Source organism: Podarcis liolepis (assembly GCF_965112155.1).
Source record: "Podarcis liolepis genome assembly, chromosome: 9".
In the NCBI taxonomy this organism is placed as follows: Eukaryota; Metazoa; Chordata; class Lepidosauria; order Squamata; family Lacertidae; genus Podarcis; species Podarcis liolepis.
The window spans coordinates 20,659,007-20,681,334 of record NC_139564.1 but is presented as its reverse complement, the minus strand read 5'-3'; the positions used below and the strand labels follow the sequence as shown (position 1 = coordinate 20,681,334).

At 41.6% G+C, this 22,328-nt stretch overlaps 1 protein-coding gene across 8 annotated transcripts in view; it reads right to left on the bottom strand.

Annotated features, from left to right (window-relative positions):
• RAP1GDS1 (Rap1 GTPase-GDP dissociation stimulator 1) overlaps nucleotides 1-22,328 on the bottom strand; it is a 92,316-nt gene that overhangs the window by 12,190 nt on the left and 57,798 nt on the right. For 6 of the 8 annotated variants that reach the window (XM_083458775.1, XM_083458777.1, XM_083458774.1 and 3 more), the window contains exons 5-10: nucleotides 18,733-18,879; nucleotides 7,560-7,688; nucleotides 5,201-5,326; nucleotides 3,981-4,124; nucleotides 3,159-3,290; nucleotides 2,459-2,593 (exon numbers count right to left, since the gene is read on the bottom strand). In XM_083458775.1, coding sequence (XP_083314901.1) covers nucleotides 2,459-2,593; nucleotides 3,159-3,290; nucleotides 3,981-4,124; nucleotides 5,201-5,326; nucleotides 7,560-7,688; nucleotides 18,733-18,879 — 813 coding nt within the window. The remainder of the gene's footprint in view (nucleotides 1-2,458; nucleotides 2,594-3,158; nucleotides 3,291-3,980; nucleotides 4,125-5,200; nucleotides 5,327-7,559; nucleotides 7,689-18,732; nucleotides 18,880-22,328) is intronic. The other 2 variants (XM_083458779.1, XM_083458778.1) reach the window with 1 other exon arrangement.

Here is a 22,328-nt window from a genome sequence, read left to right as displayed (position 1 = left end):
TGTTTGTGGTGACTTCCAGTTGCGGAAGTTACATATTTATGAGTAAATTTATGAGTTACATAGGTATATTAGAACCAGGCTGCACCTTTCACCAAATGAGGTGGTAGATTTCTGGGCTGTACTCTACTATAGAGGAAAAGAGGAGGGAGGAAACACCCTATTGGCTTGTGACATATGATGACTGTGTTGTGTTTTTTAAATGGGGCTGATCCACACAGCACTGGTGTGTATGTTCTAGGTGCAGAGGGATGTGGAAATGAGCCCTGCATCTGTACACCCTGCTGTATGTATGGGACACTTAGTACAAGCCAACGTTATACACATGTGTGTGTGTATATAGAGATCCATCCCACTCCTGCGATTCATCCCCTGCAAAAGAAGGGGAAAGGGACTGGGGATAGGTGGGTCACATGAGTAAGGCGTAAGAACCAACCTGAGTTCACACAAATAACTGGATAAACTGAGCAAGTGTCAGGGACTGGTAGTGGGAGGCACTGGCCAGTAAACTCCCAAGGGAAACCCCAGAGGAGGTAGGCTCAGAGCCAGGGGAGTCGTGGTGGGACACTGAGGAGAGGTCAGAGGGAGAAGAAGATTGGGAAAATGAACTGGATGCTGAAGGGGCAACAGGGTTTAGTGAGCAGGAAGAGCTGGTGAAAGAGAGCAATTCAGACCCTGAGGCTGAAGAAGAGGAGAGGGGTCAAGAGGCTGCTTGATCCTTCTCCTGCTGCGACAAGCTCCCCTTCCCTTCATCTAGTCCCCAAGAATGCGCAGGATAACGAGGAGACAAGAACAGAGGCCAGAGGTGTGCAGATGCAATTTGAGAATGCTTGAGAAACATCCGGGAGAGGAAGAGCCTTAGAAAGGGTGGAAAGCAGTCCTGGCAACTGCTCCATAGAGGCAGGGCCTACTGGGAATGGTTGCTAAGCTGTATGTTGTTTCCTTGACTAAAGACTTCACTGACAACAGAGCCCTGCTTCTTTCATGCCGACCTGTGCCTAACTCCAGCCCTGACAGCAAAAATACGTGCCGAAGGCTCAACACACGTAGTGCCTACACAAAGGGATGCAGGATAGTGCGTGTGCGTGTTTGCAACATAAGGAGAGAGAGAGTGCTTTGAAGAGACAAGGAAGGTCTGCTGTGAGCCTAAGACAGGTGCTGTTCTATGAACACAGAATTCAGAAGAATGCAAATCATCTCCCTCCTATCATAATCATTATTATGCGAATGACAAACAATCCACCTTGCAAACAGCTGTCTGTAACACTGCAAGGAGCCTGTGCTTTTCGCTCAGTCTCTTGGGACCTCTCTTCCGTCGTTCTTGGCGACTGCACCTCTTCCACCCCTGTGAGGCTCTCTACCCCCACGTGCGAAGCAGGAGACAGACTTTGCTCCGGAATGCATTTTAATTAAAAGTGAGAAGTTAGATGGCATTTCGAACATGGGCTAACAAGATGTTGCTTGTTCCAGCAGAGATTTCCACCTCAGAAGCTTAGGCTTTATTTTTAACAAGCACTTTTCACTAAGCTGCATTTCCTCCTTGCTGAGGGAATTTCGATAGTAATTTGCACCTCTTCTCAAAATCTTGGTTTGTTTAGGGTGAAATGAGGTGGGAGAATAAGAAGGTTTGTGGGTGCGTATGTGTATCTACACACAGAATGCATCTGCTGCTCTAATAACCCTTAGCTGTACCATAAACATATACAAATAGACCTGGAAAGCAAATAGGTTGCTCACATCTGAGTAACTTCCTAACAGGAGTTCAAAGGGAAATAAAAACAAGAGATGTAATGCTGCACAGAGATGCATGTAGAAGAGAAAAGTAATTGACGGGACTCTGGCTGTTTCCCCCACACTTCATTATATCTGGTCTGCCATCAACCCAACACGGGTCAATTCAATTATATGCAAATCTCATAAACAAAGTCAAAGTGGGTGCTGCCTTATGGATTGGCAGCCAAATTTGCTCCTGATCTTTATAGCAAATCCAGCCACTTGCATCTCCACCTCCTCTTCTTTATACAGTACTGTAGTATTATATTTTATAATACAAACATAATATACATAACATGGTATTTATCTGACATTTGCCCATAAGTGCTCGTGATATGATTGCAGCACTGCAATCCTTACACTACTAAGTAAGGTCGCCCAGTATTTGTCTCCCTGCATTAGAGATAAAGGAGCATAGTTAGTGCCACCCAGTTTATCTCTCATGTATTAATCATTAGGAAAATGAGGTTAAGGCTGCAATACTAAGTGCACTTGGTAGGGAGTAAGCCCAACGAACACAGCAGGACTTACTTCTGAGTAAACCTGTAGAGGATTGTGCTAAACTGTTTCCTAATGATACGCAGCAGGACACACAATTTGGAGGAGCAGAATTTCACCACCCCATACACCGACACCCCCCCTTTCCTCGGAGCTGCTCCTGCGTTTGGAAACACGCTAAATTGCTTACCAGGAATAGCGAGGTTTCGGAGCGCGCTCAGTGCTGCATGCTGCACAGTAACATTGCCATCCTCTACATGCCTGTCCAGGAGGTCCATCAGCTTCTGAACGATGCCATTATCCACCATATGGATACAGTTTCCATCTGCGCAAGACCAGACCATCAGAGCATGCATAAAACACTTCTCTGTTAAAAACAGTGTTTTTCCTCCACCCAAACTGTCAGCAATAAATTTTGCTCTTCTGCGACACTAGTTCATCATTTAAAATAGAACTGGGAAGACAAAACAAGAGTCTGAGACACTGTTTACCTGCTTTCCAAATTTTCTGTCTTCCTTTTTTTACCTAGGCCATATGTATTTAAATGCACAGTCTCCCCTACTCCATGTTATTCAAATCACTTTGAAAACAGAATTCACGAGGGACATGCATGACTGTTTACCTATTCCTTTGCCTTTCAGTGCATTGTGGGGACACCATCGCCTCGTCCCACCTAATGTTTGGCAAGTACTAATGTCCTACAAGGTGGCTATATTTTTAAGGTCTGAAAACAAACAAACAAATTTTTTCCGAGAGTCGGATCTCTGTTCGGCTGCTTATAATCCCCACCATAAAATGCACTATGCCAACAAATATATATTCCCTGCCCCAGTGCTATTTAAACTTTAGTGCTGACAACAAGCTGGAGTGTGAACCTCAATGATTTTTACCGTTTCTAGCAAAATTTGCAATCGCCAGTGCTCCTGCAAGCTGCAGCTGATGGCTATTAGATAGGATCCACAAAAGCACCCTTTGGAAAACACTTCCTTTTCCTCCTTCAAATAGTTTTTGCATTGATTCATCTGGGGGAGGAAAGAAACAAAGTACATTTGGACAAAGTATGAAAAATATGGATCTTTACAGCTGCTTCAGGCCAAGTCAAGCCATTAAATCCATCTGGTACAGTAGCGACTATACTGTTGACACTAGGGTGGTATTCAATTAAAAAACAGCACAAACAAAATGATTCCCACTTCTGCAACAGGACTTCCCCCTTTCTCCTCCCCACACCTGCTCCACAAGGTGGCAAAAACCCTAAAACAGATGGGGGGGGTACAGGGGGAGGAGAACTGGGAGAGACTGAACATTCACCTTACCATTAAGTTAAAATCTCCCTTAGCTCTCTACGGAATCAGATGGGACCTTGGCCTTGTTACATTTAGCTAGAGATGCCACATTTAACTAGAGATAGCATCTAGGATACAGTGCTCTGCCACTGCCACATTCAATAAAACTTCCTTGTACCCATTGGGCTTACAGCACATGTAAAAGTTCAACCTATACAAAGAAAATCAGCATGTCTGGGGACCATGCCTGCCAACTGTCTAGGAAAAGTTGCTGGTTGTGAAAAAGAAAAGCAGTTTTAGCTGAAACTACTAAAACTCAGCCACTCTAGGAGAACACAAGCTAACCCACAGACTGCAATGTGATGGCTAGAACCCGATATGCTAATGACAGCATGAGAATTCCCAGGTTCCACATGCAATACTCACCTCCCAGCAGTAGTAGAACCATAAGATCAGAGGCAGTTTTGAGCTCAGCAATGTCGTCCTCTTTGTCACTGTCCACGGTCTTTTGGACTATCTCAAGTAGACACTCCACCAGGCCTGCTTCAACCAGCTGTAGCTTAATGATATCTGGGTGAAGACAGAAGAACCTAAATATAAAATGCTTTTAAAATACAGTGGTACCTCCAGTTGTGGATGGGATCCCAAGGTTTCCGCGAGCTGAGGACTGCTTCTGCGCATGCGCAGACTGCTTTTGCGCATGCGCGCAGGGCTAAACCCAGTAAAATACTTCTGGGTTTGCTGCGTGCGTATCCCGAAGTTTACATAACCAGAGGGTTACGTAAACAGAGGTTCGACTGTAATAAGACGTAGCAAAAGCAAGAAGACAAGGAGACTACTAGCCATTATGACTATGCCCTGTCTGCAAAGTTGGAGGCATTGATGTTTCTGAATTCTAGTTGCAGGAAGCCAATGAAGGGGAGAGTGGTCTTGTGTTCAAATCCTGATTGCGGGTTTCCCACAGGCATCTGGTTGGCCACCGTGAGAGTGGGAGGCTGTTTACTAAAGATTTACTTGGTTTGCTGCATTTTATGAGTTGTACTGTTGTTGTTTTCCTCACACAGCAAATTCATATGCTTCTGCTCTGCTTTCTTAACCCTCCTTTAATTTTTTTTCCCTTGTTCCATCCAATCACAGTTCTTTAGCCTTGAATGTTACTGGATTTGGATTTGATATCCCGCTTTATCACTACCTGAAGGAGTCTCAAAGCAGCTAACATTCTCCTTTCCCTTCCTCCCCCACAACAAACACTCTGTGAGGTGAGTGGGGCTGAGAGACTTCAAAGAAGTGTGACTGGCCCAAGGTCACCCAGCAGCTGCATGTGGAGGAGTGGAGACGCGAACCCGGTTCCCCAGATTACGAGTCTACCGCTCTTAACCACTACACCACACTGGCTCTCTGCAACTTCTGTCATCCTCAGCTATTAGTCAGGGCTGATGGTAATTGTAGTCCAGCAGCATCTGGGGACCCAAGACTGAAGAACTGTGCATAGTACAAAACACTGAAATAAAGGGGAGGGGCTCAGTCAAGGGTTTCCACACAGACCATTTCAGCTAGACACAGCTTCCTCAGCAAGAGCCGTGACTCAGCCAAATATCAAAATGAATTTCTCTCCCTCAGAAACAAAACTGTCACCAGAGTCTCACCATTTTCTGCCAAAGGAGCCAAAACTTCAAATATCATCTCCTTCTTGTCATGTTCTATTTGCTTTTTGAACAGTTTCACAAGCTCTTCAGCAATGTTTGTGTAGGCGAATTGCTCTTTGCTTGATTCTGTGAAATCAAAAAGGGGAAAGCTAAGTGCACAGAATGGCAGCACTGTTTTCTCTTCAGTTTATTAGGAGGTTACTAGGCGCAGTGATTAACAGAGCTAAACGCTCTTCGCAGACAGGAACAATATACTCCCATACTTAAGCCTGTCACTAAATGAAAAGAAAAACATCCAGGCCTTTTAAGATAAATGTGATGACCTGAATTATTAATTATGTTCAAAGCTGTTAAAAATTTGCACCAGTGGAACGTGAACGTACCCATAGCAACAGCAAAATTACCAACATATAAATTAAGCCTTCAGCTGCCATCAGCTGAACAAGAAAAATTACACAGTGAGTGCACTGGGTTTCTGATTGAAGAGACTAAAGGTCAGACCCAGCACCTTAACATTTACATGGCTGCATGCTGGCAGAATTTGTTCTGGTGTCTCAAAACAGACAAATCCAGATGCTTTGATTCATCCTTCTTTCTGGGTACCCTGAGTCTGATGGCTTTTAAAATGCAGGTGCAATATTAAGTTTATTGACTTGTTTCTGACATCTTAAGCCATCCATCAATCTACACAGTTGCCAATGTTAGCTACTTAATTTTTTTTTATGGCTGTATTATGTGGGAACCAGTGGGCTTGCTTTCAATACAACTCACAAGAGTAAAGAGAAGCAATGGTGGTGTTCACACGTCATGCAAAGCCAAACCATGGCTTAACATGACAGCACTGGCTCCTGAGAAGGAGATCACAGCTGCTTGCTGCTTCCCAGGGTTTTTAGATTGGTGTGGGTTTGGCTTAGCATGTTGTCTGAATCCAGGATGGCTACGATCTCTCCTTCTTCAATGAAACCTATAACCACAGGACAAACATTGGCTACAGACCATGGTTAAAGGCAAGAGCTTAAGAATGACCCTGGCACACGTTGCCAAAAAGAAGAAGACGATGCCACACCTTAGCTTAGCTGCCATTGTCAACTGACCTAAACACCCCAGGGAGCAGCAAATTGGTTGTGATTCCCTCTCAGACAGACAGCACATTTGCGTCATCACAGGGAGCATGTGGCTGTTAGGTGGTTGAGTTAAAGTAGGCCATGGGAACTTGAGGGCTGTGCCAAAGGCTTCACAGAAAAGGTGGGTTGTGAGGAGGGATTTAAAGGAAATGAGAGGGGAAGCAGGTCTTAACATACAGGGCTAATATTGAACATAAGAACTAGCAGAACCAAACTTTATGCACAGTGGCAATATATTTGTTTTAATTATATCATTTTACTGTCACAGAACGCCCTTGCCAAGCCCAACCACTGTGGATGGGTAAGGTGGTCTTGCTGCTTGCTCCCTCTGCAGCATATTAACTTAAGCAATAAAACAATACAAACAGGAGAAATCATCAACGTTGTAGTAAAAACATAAAATTATCATGTGATCTGAAAATTGTTATGGCTCCTCCAGTGTCAAGCAGACATTAAGGACCCATTTCCATAAAAAGAGCTGGCGGAGGAGACACACATCAATGAATACTATGAATACTAAATGAAATTTAATCATTCTAAGCTATCACTGTCAGTTTCTGCTTTCAAATTTGCCATATTTATCACAGACTTCTGAAAACGGAAAGTTTGCCCAGATTGAATGCTATAGTACAAAATTGGTTTGTTTGCTTTTAAAGTTTTTATTCCAAAATTTTCCAGGTGTTTTTTTTCCAGGCCTAGCTGGACCACTGTAAGATGAAGGCAAACACCAATGCTGTTTGCATGAGAGGTCCTTCTAAACTCTTCCCTGATATCAAGTAAAGATATCTAATTTTATAACCGTGCATAGACTTCTTTTTATAAACTGTTATACTTTCTTGAGAGATAGAAAGCAACACTTCTTATAGTTAGGCAGTGAGGAAAAATCTGATAGGAAGTTGTATTTGAACCTTAGAAATAAACTTTATTTATGTCAGGAGTAACCAATATGGCACCCTCTAGATGTAGTTGGGCTCCACCTCCTATCGACACCAATCAGCATGGTCAATGGTTAGTGGGGATGGAAGCTGTAGCCCAAGTGGAAAGATGAACTCGTGTAGACATCAGGCAGGCAGAGAAAAGCTGGAAAGGGGAACTTGGGATACTTGAATAGTGAATACAGATGAAAATATCAGCACTGGTCCTCCTTTTATAAACTTGCCATAAATAGTAAATTAGAACAATGTAACATTTATAAATAAAGAGAACAGGTTTGTGGGTTGCATCCCAGGACTTACCAAGTTCTGCTAAATTGCCAAACGCAACAAGGCACATTTCAGTCAAAGCCGAATTTTGGCAATGAATGCCCAACAATTTCACTAACGTAGGGATAACTCCCATGTTGATGAGCTGAGATTGTAGGGTATCTAAAGACAGACACACACACAAAAAGGACAAACGTGTTTGAGTTAGCACTGCCTTCGCAGTATCACAGTATCCTTAATTATTCTCCAATGTCAATAATTTAAGCAAGGAGGCAACTGTAACCTACAATCAAAACATTGCTCCTCGTTCTTCTGATGTCTGCTTAGTATTCAAACCTATTATGGGAAAGAAATCCCCATACAGTCTACTACATGAGAGAGACTGCCTCTCTCTGGCCACAAACCCATTTAATAATAAACTATTATAGTTTCTCCAAAATAATCTTAGACGTTGTTAAACCAGCTTTCCCAATCAGATGCCCTCTAGATGCTTGTTGGACTACAACTTCCATCATTCCTGGTCATTGGCTGTAGTGGCTGGGGCTGATGTGAGTTGGAGTCTAACAACATTTAGAGAGCACATGGTTGGGGAAGGATGTGCTTGTGTGCATATATCCTCAGCGGGCCATAGATTTATTAACAACAAAGAGAAGGGAATATATATGCTGTGCCATCACTGCCTTCAATGTCTGTGCCAGCAGAGAGTCTCTCCAGAGTGATAGAAAAATCCATGCATGCATTTCTACTTGCCCTCTGCAACCTCACAGAATTATGGATTGTGGCCTTTTACTGCAAATATTGCATGTACATTCTACTGCTTTCCAAAGGGGTTTATACGTTCATAACAGTGTGCAAAGGACACAGGCCTCTCCAACGATAGCTGCAGCCCAAGTAAATGAAAAATGCATTTCTCATTTATACTTCCCAAATTGCCTCTTAAAGCTAGTGACTAAATACATCTCAGTATTTCAGGTAACGGAATGCTTCTGTCAACACAACCAAATAAATCTGAAGACCAGATTAAATCAATAATCATAATCATAATAAGGCAAGGTTACTCCGTTCATCACAAAAAGCCCCCTTGGAAGCCTGCAATTACAAATTATGTACACTAGATTTTCAGTTTCATGAAGAGTAATAATAGGTATATTGATGCAATGTCATAGGCAGTCTCGCTTTCCCCTCACCAATGCATTTTTTTGCTTTTAAATAGTAAGGTTAGCAGGAAAAGGCAGAGTAAGTACTTATGGACACTTAACACGCTAAAAGTGTTATGCAAACAAGTCACAATATAGGTTACAAAAAGCTTGATAAAACAAAGTGGCTTAACAGAGAACAAGGACGAAACATTTCAGAAGAGTCCATTGCCACTATGGCATAATCTTCATAGATAAAAAAATATTATTGCATGTAGATATTTGCAAACAAAAATATGTTTGAAGATTATCCATTAGGAGACACCATTAGTTTACAAAACAAAAACAAAAGCTTCCACAATTTAACAAGTGAAATATGTTTGCTTTGCAACAGAAGGAAACGATGCAAAAATCAATTGTAGTCATACTGCACTCAGATTCCTCCAAGGATGCCCCTGAGCAAAGTAATGGGAGCCTATCGCCTCACTGACTGACTCCTGGATTTTAAAAGCAAAAGCGGTCGTATGTGTGATAGTCTTAAACCTTTGTGCACAGAATATCTGCAAACTGCCTCCCTCCCACCTTCTGAACCAGATCGGAATATATCTTGTTCTGGACATTCAAATGATTATAATTTGATTTTTAATTATTAAAGGCACAGATTCAGTAACTTCCTGCAGCAAAAAGGCACATAACACAACAATGGACAGCCCATGATGCTGGGGCATAAAGGAGCAAGCCTGTGTGTTATCACTGGGTCTCCAAACCTTTCTCCTGTTGCAGGCTTGTGTTGACAACCACTGACAAAAAGGTAACTCAAGCTTTTGACATCTGCATACATCCAGCCATTCGTTCAAAAGCTTGAGTTACCTTTTTGTCAGTGGTTGTCAACACAAGCCTGCAACAGGAGAAAGGTTTGGAGATCCAGTGATAACACATCGGCCCCAAATATTGGCCATGCTGGCTGGGGCTGATGGGAGTTGGAAGTTCAACATCATCTAGATCAGCGGTTCTCAACCTGTGGGTCCCCAGATGTTGTTGGACTACAACTCCCATCACCCCTAGCTAGCAAGGCCAGAGCTCAGGGATGATGGGAGTTGTAGTCCAACAACATCTGGGGACCCACAGGTTGAGAACCGCTGATCTAGAGGGCCACTGGGTAGCCACCATAAGGTATGATCTGGGTCCTTCATCCAATTGCCAAAATGACACCACTCTTTCCTCTCCAAAAAGGATAATATTGCATGATTCACCCATCTGAGGGGCAGGAGGGCCCTCTTGTTCCACCACCACCACCACCACCACAGGAAGAGGATTTTGTGCGCAAGTAGGAGTCTGAACAGAGGCCAGCAAGCTTGGAAAAATGGGAAGAAAATGCAAATTGTCAGCATTAATGTAGCAGTCAGTATTCTCCTCTGAGCTAATTTATTGAAATTTAGTATATTTTTAAGCCAAGAGCTCTTTCTTACAAAGCTTATTAAGAAACCATTACAATCAGAGAATGTTGCTTGAGGATGAGTGTTGAAGCTGGTCCTGTAACATGGTGTACCAACTAAAGGTTACAATCCTGTTCCTCTAAAATTAGTTGAACTTTTATTCTGATAGCAGAAGGATAGCACTGCAAAGAGTAGAGGCTAAAAATAAAGTTTAACTGCTGATTGGTAGAATGTCATATGTTTAAATGAATGTCTTTGATTACCTAAGGCGTCTTTTATATTTTATTTTTGGGAAAATATTCCTTATTCTGTTTTTCAGGCACTGTACTTTTTATGTATTCCACCCTCTCTCTGCAAATATTAGATGGCTAAATCTCCAAGATTTCATATTCATATTGGTTTAAGGACATGCATCTTTTACTTAATAAATCAGTTTGTAATTTCAGCTTTTACAGACAATGGAAAATTATAATCGAAAATCGCTGACGCATTTGAGTTCAGCTTCTGAAGCTGCAGAAAACAAACTGTACAATTTACCACTAACTGGTTGTATTTATGTGTAAGCCTTCTAAAGACTACAAGATGCTGGAAAGCCCCCACTGTTACAAAGCTGCTGACATTTATTTTTCAGCAAGTGCATGAAAGTGCCCCATGTATACAGGAATGGGTAAATAATAATTCATTCTCCTTTAATGCCATTCCAAGTTGTTCAGAATCTTGAGGCTCCTCTAGACATTAGTTTGGCTGTTGCTTGGTAATGCCAGACATTTGAGATTCCATGGAGGTCCATCAGCTTTGTCTTCTTCTAGTGAGTGCACAGGAAGAAGCCGCAATGCAGGTAGCAAACACATCACCACGGATCATGTCAGAAGGAGCATGTGGATTATTTAGGAAACTTGGAAAAACAGAAGAGCCAACTGGCTCAACACAAGAATTAGGACACAGCATTGTTTCCCACTTTTAAATTCCATTTGTTTCCTCATATGCTCTTGGAATAGGGGTAGCCGATATACTATCCTTCAGATGTTACTGGATTCCCTATCCCATTAACTCCAGCCATGATGGCTAATGACCAGGGATGATGGGAACTAGAGTCAAACAACATCTGGACACTGGGCATTTGGTACATTATGATTTACTGATAGATACTGGGATGATCTGCCATACATTGGCAAGAGTGCCTGACCCCCAGTTGTTTAACAGTAGCAAAAACAAAGCTATTTATTCAATCTGATACTGAAATCAAATTCCTACTCAGAATCTGCCTAGAGGCACTCTGTTCTTTAACTCTAACGGTGTGTATTTTGCACCTGGCGCTGGTTGGTAAATCGCTGAGCGAAAGATAGAAGTGGATCTTGCAAGCCTGAAATCTGCCCAGAGGCTCCCAGTAAGAGAAGGCAGGAGCTGAAGACTCAGAAGAAACACAGAAAAAAGGACAGAAAAGCACACCGTATGGCAAATAATGTGGATAGAAAGTTCATGCTGCTTCAAGAGATGTTAAGAAGCGATCATGGAATGTATACATTTGAAAATGCTTTGGAAACCAAAATCCCCCCCATTCACAGTCAAACATCACTCCAGAAATTTTATTTTCTCAACCCAACTCTGGTTTCAATCTACTGAAAGGCTGTTGTTGCAGAACGTTTAGCCTGAAGTTTGGGCAACCAGACAAGTGGAACAATGTTTTAAGACACATTAACAGTTATATGACGAAACAAGCAATCTCATCCACTATGGTTTGTAAACCAACTCAACCAAGCCTGTGGCTCATTAACACTGCAGGGAGACACAATGTATTTGACGCAGATATAAATTCAGATGCTAAGTAAGGCAACCTTGTGTACTGCTTTAGTCAAGAGTTCATCAATTTAAGTGGTGAGTTTGAAGCTTATATTTTTAAGAGGAAGTGTGCTGACAGCCCAAGACTGGATGGCGTGCAGAGTCAACTCTCTTTTGCAGTATTTCATTCTACACTTATTTAAGCCCTCTTTAGAATACCCAAAGAGAGCTGGTTTCCAAGAATTTTTTAGCTCATGCCTATGAAATGTAAATATTTACCATTACGTAACTGTAACCTACCGCTATACCTTTGGAAATGCAACTTTCAAGCAATATGCAAATAAACACACAAGCCAATATAGACACAAGCATTAGCAAAGGAGAAATGCGTGGCTTGAATATTGATCCGCTTTCCATTTTTGCCTACATAAGATTTTCAAGTGGAGAAAAAGAAATGCAAAGCAGCAGAACATTAATCAACGAAAGCAATATATTCCAGTCACATACTTCCAGAGCGCTTGCAAGATTAAGACAAGCTCAGTGGTTTTACATTACACTATTAAGAATTTTTCTTCAAAGGTAATGGAGGAAAAGTCAAATCTGGCAGATTGAATTTTAACACAAAATGAAATGAGAAAGTATAATGTAAAGAAAAATGATTTTTAGATACAAACAATGTGTGTGTGTGAGTGTGTGTGTGTGTACACAGGAAATAAGATAACAGTTCTACATACCTCTTGTGTTTCTATTTTTATATCTCAAATCAATAAATTAATAAATACCATGTGGTGCAGTGGACTGAGTGTTGGGTTGGGTCAGGGGTAGCCAGGGAGTGGCTCAGCTAACATGGCTAATGGCCAGGTATGGTGGGAGTTTAGTCCAACAACATATGGAGGACACCAAATTGGCCATGCATAGGCGAGGTTGAAAGACTGTAGCTTGCACAAGGCACAGAGTGAGCTTCTGAAATCCCCAGATCCAAACCTGTCTTCTAGTTTTGTTGTTAAGCTCTGAGCTACCTGGATGAAGGACGGGATAAATACACTAAACAAAATGTTGAAGTGTGGACCACTCTCCTTCAGCATTTCAGAAAGCCAGCCACACCTCCTTCCAGGCACTCAATTTAATTTGCCTTCCCCAACAGACGCTCAACGTTTTGGGACTGCTGAGCATGCTCAGTCCTCATTGGGCCTTGTTGTTGTTGCTGCCCTGTTAGGTTTCGTTTTCTAAAGGACGGGTTGCTAAAATTTTACCCTCCAGATGTTGTTGGACTAAAACTATCACCCCTGATTTCTGGCCATGTTGGCTGGGGCTCCTAGGAGGTAGAGTCCAACCATGTCCAAAGGATCCCAGGTTAGCCACTTTGTACTTCTGTAAACCTTGGAGTTCCCCCAAGAATGATAATAAATCCCTGTTGCTCACCAGTGGCGCCATTTTGCCTAACGTCCTGTCAACACTCACCACCTGAGTTTGTTATCAGGAGGAGTGGAAATTCCAGGCTATGATTTGATCTTACAAATTCTCACTTACACCCATAGTTATGACTCAGCAAAACAAATGGCATATGGACCAACAACCACAAGACTTCCTTCATCAGTAAATATATTCTTGGGATGGAACAAACATCGCACCAACGTGACAGGCATACACACCCAGTCTGGGAATGCTTAAGGGTGTTTGAACCATCCTTTGCTGGCAATGCTATCATTCCGTAAAGTGGAATTTGTATCTTACAAGATCCCCTTTACAGAAAAATACATCTGTATCTACACATACCTTGCAAGATGGGAGGAAAAAGGAGAGAAGAAGTTGCATATACCCATTTGAAAAGCTGTTCATCTGACTGCTGCAGTCAACACTGCTGCAGTCCCCACCCACCACCACTGCAATGCTTCAGAGGCAATAAATCAGGGGGTGGCCAAACTCTGGCTGCTGCACAGATCAAGTGCAGCTCATGGGAGGACTTAGAAAGTAAAATTTAAAAGCCTCTTACTTTGTTAGCAGGCTGGTGGCCACAATTAAAATTATTCATCCTCCTCGCTTACAGGATTAAAGTACCATGTGAAGCAGCAAGGTAAATGGCAAAACTGAATAAACAATAACACAGCAGGGTGGCGGATGAAGAAGAGATTTGGGGAGCAAAGGATAAACCATGGCAATGACAGCTTTTAGTAAGCGAGGAAGAAAAGCTTATGAAAACAGAACTCTGGTGTGATTATCAAGCCATTGTGGGTGAGGCGGGGATGGAGAATCTGGGTGCACCCCGTGATTTGACCATATGAAGATCTGGCTCCTCAGCTCTTAAGAGTACATTCCTAACCCCATTTACCTGGGAGTAGGACCCACTGAATTTCATAGGACTTACTTCTGAGGAGACATAGTTAGGACTTGCAATGTTAGTCTATTTACTTTGGGCACCACAGCTGTAAAAGGAGGAAAGGGCAGCTTGTTAACTTGGAAAAGGTATGGAAATGAAAGGAAAAAGCAGCAGCGTTTTAGAAGGAGGATAAAAATCAGTGTGCATTTAATGTATTATTCACAGAACTATCATCAGATCACAGGAACTGTCATTGATGCAATCCACAGCCCTGGATGCAGTTTGAATGAGACGGAGGTGCCGCGGAGCCCAGCCTTTGAGAATCACCTCCTCAAATGGTGGGCGGCAGCTACCACTGGCCCCTTCTGGCAGTAGTCGGTGGAAATGCACAGAACAGGGCATTTTGGGTCAGGGGCTGGACCAACACAGTATCCATTGGTTCCTAATTTAGCCCAACTGCTGTCACATGACAGCAATGGGCCCAATAAAGGTCTCTTCACAGCACCAGCTTGGGAGCCGCCTTAGCAGAGGGCCTTTTTTTCTCTTCCACACACAACCCAGTCACCTTTCGCTGTGACCGGTGAGAGTAGCAGAACTGTGGCTATGCCTATACTGCTCCACTATGCTCCCCACTGCCAGCTAGGGGTTTAAGAGCAAAAGAAGAGTTTCCTGGATAGGGCCAATGGCTCATTGAGTCCAGAATCCTTTTCTCACAGTGGCCACCCCAATGCCTGTGGGAAAACCTCCACAGCACCCTCCTCTTCTGTGGCTTCCAGAAAATGGCATTCAGAACCTTTAATGCCTCTGACAGCAGAGGCCAAACCAGAAACCATTGATAGCCTTATCTTCCTTTTTCTGTTTTTTATTTTTTCTTTCAAAAGAAACAATTTGTTTAAGGTAGATAAGGACAAGATGAAATTATACAATTGAATGTAAATATAGATGGGAAATGGCTATGTATTGTAAGTGCTTATCTACTTTAAAAAAAAATTCATATATGATCTGTTTTTTTACCTTTTTATTTTCTTTTTGTTCCCTTTTTCTTTACTCTGATATCTTACATTTCATTTCACTGTGTTATCATGAATAGCATTTTATAGAGGTATAAATAACTGTAAATATGAAAAGAGACAAAATATTCTCTAATTCTTTTTCCTTGGATAGATGTATTTGTTTTCCTCTTTCGTATTTTCTTTTGTTGTGATTATGTATTTTAATTTGTATTGAATAAAAATTTATTTAATCATAAAAAAATTAATTTTTTAAAAAAGATAGCCTTATCTTCCATGACTTTGCCCATCTTTTATTTATTTTTTAAGCAAACCAAGTTTGTGGCCTCCTGTGGGAATGAGCTCCATAGTTTAACTATGTGTTGGGTTTGGATTACATCCCAATACTCAGGGCTTTTTTCCCCAGCTGGGACTCACTCTGTTAAAATCTTCATACATTTGTAATAGAATTTTTTTTTCCTGAAAGAGGGGAACTTTTTCTTTCTTTGGCTTTAAATTATGCACCTATGTGTTACAGCAGGCGGTACTGTAGAATAATTATTTTCTCTTGTGAGTGTGAAGAGCAAACAGAGGTTTGTCTCATTGATTGATTGATTGAATTTATATACCGCCCTATACCCGGAGGTCTCAGGGTGGTTAATGGAAAAGATCACACTATATAAAATAAAAATAAAAACAATAACCCAGTAACAGCCCCCTCCCCCCAAAAACAGCCACATTTTAAAAGGGTATAGGATATTGATTAGGTAAACCAAAGGCCTGTTTAAAAAGGAATGTTTTTGCCTGGCGCCTAAAGGTGCACAGTATAATGAAGGCGGCAGGCGAACTTCCCTGGGGAGAGCATTCCACAGACAGGGAGCCACTACAAAGAAGGCCCATTCTCATGTTGCCACCCTCCTGACCTCTCGAGAAGGAGGCATCTTCTGGCATGGGTCCTGCTAGCCAGAGTTTCTGCAGGTAATTGTATAAAAAATCCTTCAAAACTTTTTTTTAAAAAAACATTTTAATCTACAACTTTCTAATCTATCATGGGATGCCAGTGTGCCTTTAAATACTGGAGGCCAATGAGAGTTCCAAGTAGGAAGAAGTTAGGACAGCTGGAATTAGACCAGCTGGGGTCAGAGTGACCCAAAAGGCATGGAAATTATATAAATTGCAATCAGTTCCTCTAATAGCGAACCACACAGATGAGTGCCTATGTGGCTTCAGCCTGGAGCCACAGAGAAATGAGATGGAATTATTTGCTTGACGGAATCATTGTGGGTTGCAGGGGCAAAAAATTTTAAACCTCAAATGATGCCCAATGGAAAAGAAAATGGAAACATAAGAAGAGCATGCTGGACCAAGTCAATGGGAAACCTGTGAGCAGGACCCTTTCTCCCTTCCAGCAAATGCCATTCAGAAGCACACTGCCTCCAACCGTCTGGTTTTATTGATTATACCGACAGGAAAGAGCACAGAAGGTCTCCACCGTTAGCTTGCGAAAGATTATGGTCCTTGTGATTTCAGACTTCTTCCATTCTCCGACATTTCTGTTTTGCTACTTTGGTTGTTACATTTTTTTGAAGTACAGAAAAGTTAATCCAGAAAATTTCAGGATCCTCTCACAAAACCGCTATCGACTGTGATGTAACACCCCCCAAAATATAAAGCTTCATGTGGTCTATTTTCAAAATTTCATCCCTGAGGTGGGAATAAGTGTCCTGGATTTCGCTTTTTGCAGTCCAGCTCTAAAAGGGGGGGAAACATTACTTTTCTTCCCGTCAGAGAGATGAACCAATGAAAATGGACCACATGAAGCTTTCTAATTCGGGATGCAAATATTCGAAGTGTGTCTTGCCACAGACACATTGTCAAAACAGTCCCTCCAACACAAACACACACTCCCCTTAATTATACTCCTTGAAATATGTCAAGGCCCTATAGAGTTTTTTTATGTTAAAAAAAAAAGAGGGCATCAGTAATGCAGATTTTTTCTCCTGGATGGAATAAGTAGCTCATTTAATATTTATACATTGTTTGGACTGCTCAAAAACTGTTTACCTGGGAGCTTATATTATAATTAGTTTATTTAGAAAAGTGCTCACAGGTGATTAGGAAGAACTGCCAGTTTAATAATGAACCTCAGAGATTGGGCAGGGGGGCAATCCTCTTGGGCTGCCCAATCGCCCTGTCTCTTAGAAATAATAGCTCTCCCTCTTCCTCAGATTAATTCAAGGGAGTCGGTGGAACCACTTCAAAGACGGGAGAAATCTTTTAAGCTAAAACCATTTTGCAGACAGAAAAAAGTTAATGAGAAGACTTCATAGAATGGGACACAACAGCAGCAGAGCTGGGTGCCATACATAAAATGCACTGAACAGCAAAAGAAGCATTTTTGTTATTAAGAAAAGTGATGAAAGGACTATTTATGAAGGTTCACACAATCCTTTTAGACAAAAACCAGTTGCCCACATTCTGCCGCCAGACGGGGTCTGGCTTGATTGTTACTGGCTCACTTCAGAATGTCTTCTGAAACTTCATGCACCCTAGTTGTAGCATGAAGCTCCTGGCTTGCATTAAGCCTTAAACTCCCATTATGTCAAAACTTGGAAATTCTGGCTTAATGTCAGTTAGCAAACAAACAAACAAACAAACAGACAAACAAAGCATGATGCAATACAAGCCAGGATCTTGATAGTGAAGCCAGTGTGCAATTGGAGGGGAGCAAGATGGAGGGGGAAAGGGGAGGAGTTTGGCCCCAAGGCTAATTCTTAGCATCATAAACTCAATGGCCCAGTTCAGATAGTCTTTCCCAGTTTCATAAATCCATGTTTATGAAGCCTTGAATGACTGCCCTAACTGGCTCACAAAGGCTCAACCCAGATGTTAATTCCTGACATTATAAACCAATGTTTCCCAAACTTGGGTCTCCAGCTGTTTTTGGACTACAATTCCCATCATCCATGGCAACTGGTCTTGCTAGTTAGGGATGGTGGGAGTTGTAGTCCAAAACAGCTGGAGACCCAAGTTTGGAAAGCACCGTTAAACCATGGTTTATGAAGGCAGGCATGTGAAGCCCAAGCTGGGCCACTGAGTTCTCTACAGGGCTGTGCAACAGTTCCTTCCCATGGGGAACAGGAAAATGTCTTCACAACACCCCTCTGGCAAATAAAGAGCTCCCCTGCGTATGAGGTGTTGCCCCATACATTTCAACACAGGAAACAAAGCTGCATGAGTTTTCCTTTTCACATGCAAAATTGCTCCCTCCATTGAAATGAGGGGAGAAGCTCTCATTTGCTTCCAGAAGCCCTGTGCGCTTGTACATATACTGCACATGAGGATTTGAACAGGGACAAACATATATTTACTACTCTGATATTTACAATCATTTTGCTAATACAATGGGAAACACTGTTTTTACCTGTAATTAAAACAGCAACTTGTCTTGCGTACTGGTTTTAACATTATATAGATATATATTAAAAAAAGAAAATCCTAGGTGTATAATGTATTTAGAGAAAAGGGTTTCTTAGGATTTTTGTTTACCATTCTCATTGCTATAGTTCATCAGCATGCCACAAAAGACAGTCATGAGCTTCTCACTGGCTGGATCTGTTTTACTGCACAGTGACCTTAAATGGTCTATTACAATCTCTGCCCCACCTGCATGGTCAACTGCGCTTCTGCCCTCATCTGTAAAAAAAAGAGTCAAGTTAAAAATAAAATTAAAAAGGCACTTAAGAGTTCCAAACATAACAATAGTCATAAAAAAGTAGATGGGTCTCGGATAATTAGTGCTTCTGTAATCACAGCATGAACTGGGCAAAGTATTTACACAAGTGCTTAAGGGATAGGCTGCTACAGGCACCTTATTTTAAGGGCAATTTCTTGCAAGACATAAACCTGGGGAGAATCCCAAGGCCCACCCTCTCCAGGAGGTCCACTCAACCCTTCCCTCATGCCACCAGCTCTTGCGTTTTCTCTCCACGCAAGTGTGCTGAAGGACAGGGAAATCATTCCTTCACTGGGAAGGCAGAAGATAAAGAGCAGCAATGCAGTACAATTTCACTTGGAAGTAAATGCCACTGAACTCAATGAAACTTGCTTCTGAGTAAGACACAGGATTGCACTGGTGTTTCCTCAGAGCCAAACACAGATAGATGCTGCTTCATAGCAAAAGTTGGTATGGCAACTACGCTTGAGGACCATAAATCAGGTAGACAGGGCCATCTTTTTAAAAAGTTAGTCAATTAGGGGGTAATGGAAATCCACAAAAAGCAGCCTTTCCCTTCTGTCCACAGGAGACAAAAGTATTCTGTTCCATGAATGGAATTCCACTCATTCATCTCTGGATCCAACCTGATAAAACTAAATTTGGGGAGAGGAAATTGTTAGAGAGAGTTTGACTGCAAGCTCCATGTTCAGACCAGTAGTGTGTGTCTCTCTTTGAAGGGAAAAAAAGCATACTGTAAATTGAGAATGCCACATGATGCTAATTACAGGCTATCTGCCCTCCCTTTCTGATCCCAAAGTCCCAGAGTATTCCACAAAACATGCTCAGTGATCCCTAGTCAAAACAAGTTCAGAATGTGCTTATTCTTTCCTTGACTGTTACCCTGTCAACTTTAGCAGCCAAGCGAACTCCCACACAAAACATGTTTCTCTAGCAGCTTGCAAGGTGGTGGTGGTTGTTTAAAAAAAAAGTGCAATAGGTTTTTTTTTAGAAAGCAAACAACAATATGTACCGCTCGCTTGTAAACACAACAAACTGCTTTCGCAGCTTCAGTTTGCATCACTGCAGTTCCCAATAAAATTCGTCTTGAGAATATTTAAATGTGCATGTTGTTCTTAAGGTTTGTGGTTAAACTGAAGTGATGAGAAATACCATACAGTGATGAGAAAGGTATGCACTTAATATTGGAAATATGGGGAGCAGGGCTTGAGGGGTGAGACAGCAGCAAGGTCAACATGACACAAAGAGCCAATTCTGCTGGTGCACTGCAAAGGTCTCATTGCCCTTCCACCACTGCAAAGTATATAATGGAGTATCAGTTTACATTCATTTGTTGGGAACAGAGTCTATTCATAACTGAATGTTTCAGCTAATAGCCATTTAGTTTTCCAGTCTCCTGAACTCTTCTCCCCATCTCATCTTCTCACAGGTCTGACTACTTAAGACATACACCAAAATGGTTGCTATTTGTTAACAATTCCATATACTCTCAGGAACAGTCAAAGATTTCTAACTCCACTCTCTCAGCTCCACTGTTTGTAGAAGGACTTGATAGAATCAAAGAAAACACTTTCTACAACCATATTCTTCCTGAGATGGCCAAAGAGATCATTTAACTCTGAAAAGACAAGGGTGAGGTTTAAATAAAGTTTTTCAAAATGTATATACTTTAGGCATATATAAAATAACACAGTTTCCTTTAGACACAATAAACTTCTAATTCCTTTAAAAAGCGGACAATGGTTGTGTTTTTGTTGTCTCATCTCTTCAATTTTACTGAACTACTGGAGCAAATCTTTCAAAATTCTGTTATTCTTGCTCCTTTCAATTTTTGTTAAGGAATAGGTTATGCTATTTAAAAAAAAAAAATCTGTTAATGTGCTAAATGTTATGCAATGCATTTCTCAGGAGTGAACCAATTAGCTAAACAAACATTTGTGAAACCAATAAATATGAGCATATTTCCCCACCACCCCCAGAGATGAAATTAAAAACAAAGCGAGGCTCATCGTTCCATTATTTTTACTGAGCAATTTGGACTTTTTTGCATCACTGTGGTGGATCACTTTTAAATTATATTTCTCAGCAGGATACATTTAATAGGACTGGGGAGCAGCAGAAGGAACAAAAATGGTTCTTTAAAAGTATAGTTTTCTCCATAATATTCCATATACCTCAAGAATATTTTACTCTTCAAAAGTCTCCCAAAGGAGCCCTTTAGAAGAATTTTAAAGCCCCAGAAAAATATTTCCAGTCCTAAAGAAGAGTGCCCTGAAAACCTTTACTTGATGATGATTTAGTTATTCTGTTCCAGTTCCACACATTAATGGTGAACTATCAGGGTTGTTCCCTCAGCTTTAATTCTAAGTCAATGCTTGCTTTTGCAAGTTTCTAGCATATATCTAAAATCAGAAGATGGGGGGAAAATTCACATGTTTGCCAACCGAGGGTGTCTCCAGAGTTTCAGATTTGGGGCATGTCAATAAAACCTTTTCATGCTGCAAGACTAGACTTGGGAGTGGCTTTTCAAAGCAATGAAACCATAAAATCTTGTTAAGATGCGGTTCTCAGATATCAATGCCCAATAACACAAACTGAAAATCAAACACGATGAGCCCGCAGTGCAAATATAATCATAGTACCACAAGGACAAGGAACCTTAGGCGTCGAGGTCAAATGCACCCCCCCCAACCTCTTTGTCTGGCGCTTTGGACTCTCCCACAGCCAGCCCCTCTCCTCAACTGCCCCATCTCTCCAAAGGTCACTCCCTGCGGCCTCCTTCTTGCTTGCCTGGAATGTGTCTTCGATTTCTGATAATGATTCTTGCTGGTCTGGATGGAGGATAGAGAGGGGTGCATGTAGAAACTATCCTGTACAAAGGTGAAATGTTTTCTTCATGCCATGACTGGCCTGAAGAAGGAAGACGAAGATGAAGACGAAGACGAAGAAGAAGAAGAAGAAGAAGAAGAAGAAAGCCTTTTGTTCCCTCTCCTCAGGAAAAAGAGAGAAAGAGGCAAAACTTGTTCCCATGTTTTCCGCCAATGAGTTATGTTTTGGGCATTTCCAAAAGTCAGAAATATCCCCGGATTCTAAAGAACTGGTGTCCACAGTTTTCTATCCTGCTTCATGTTTGCTCTGTTCATAGCAACCAAGATACATCTGAGACAGGCGCGGTGCAGAAGTTATTCTGTATAAATAGTGGGTGGGTGGGTGTTAAGCCCCTAACCCCAATGCAAAGTGTTAGGCTAAAGCCGATGCACTCATTAAAAATTCACTGTATAGTTAACTCACAGTGCAATGTATACATGTCTACTCAAAGCCTCCTTGTGTTTAATGGGGCTACTCCCAGGCAAATAAATAAATAAATAAATAATTTTTATTTATACCCCGCCCTTCCCGGTTCACAAAA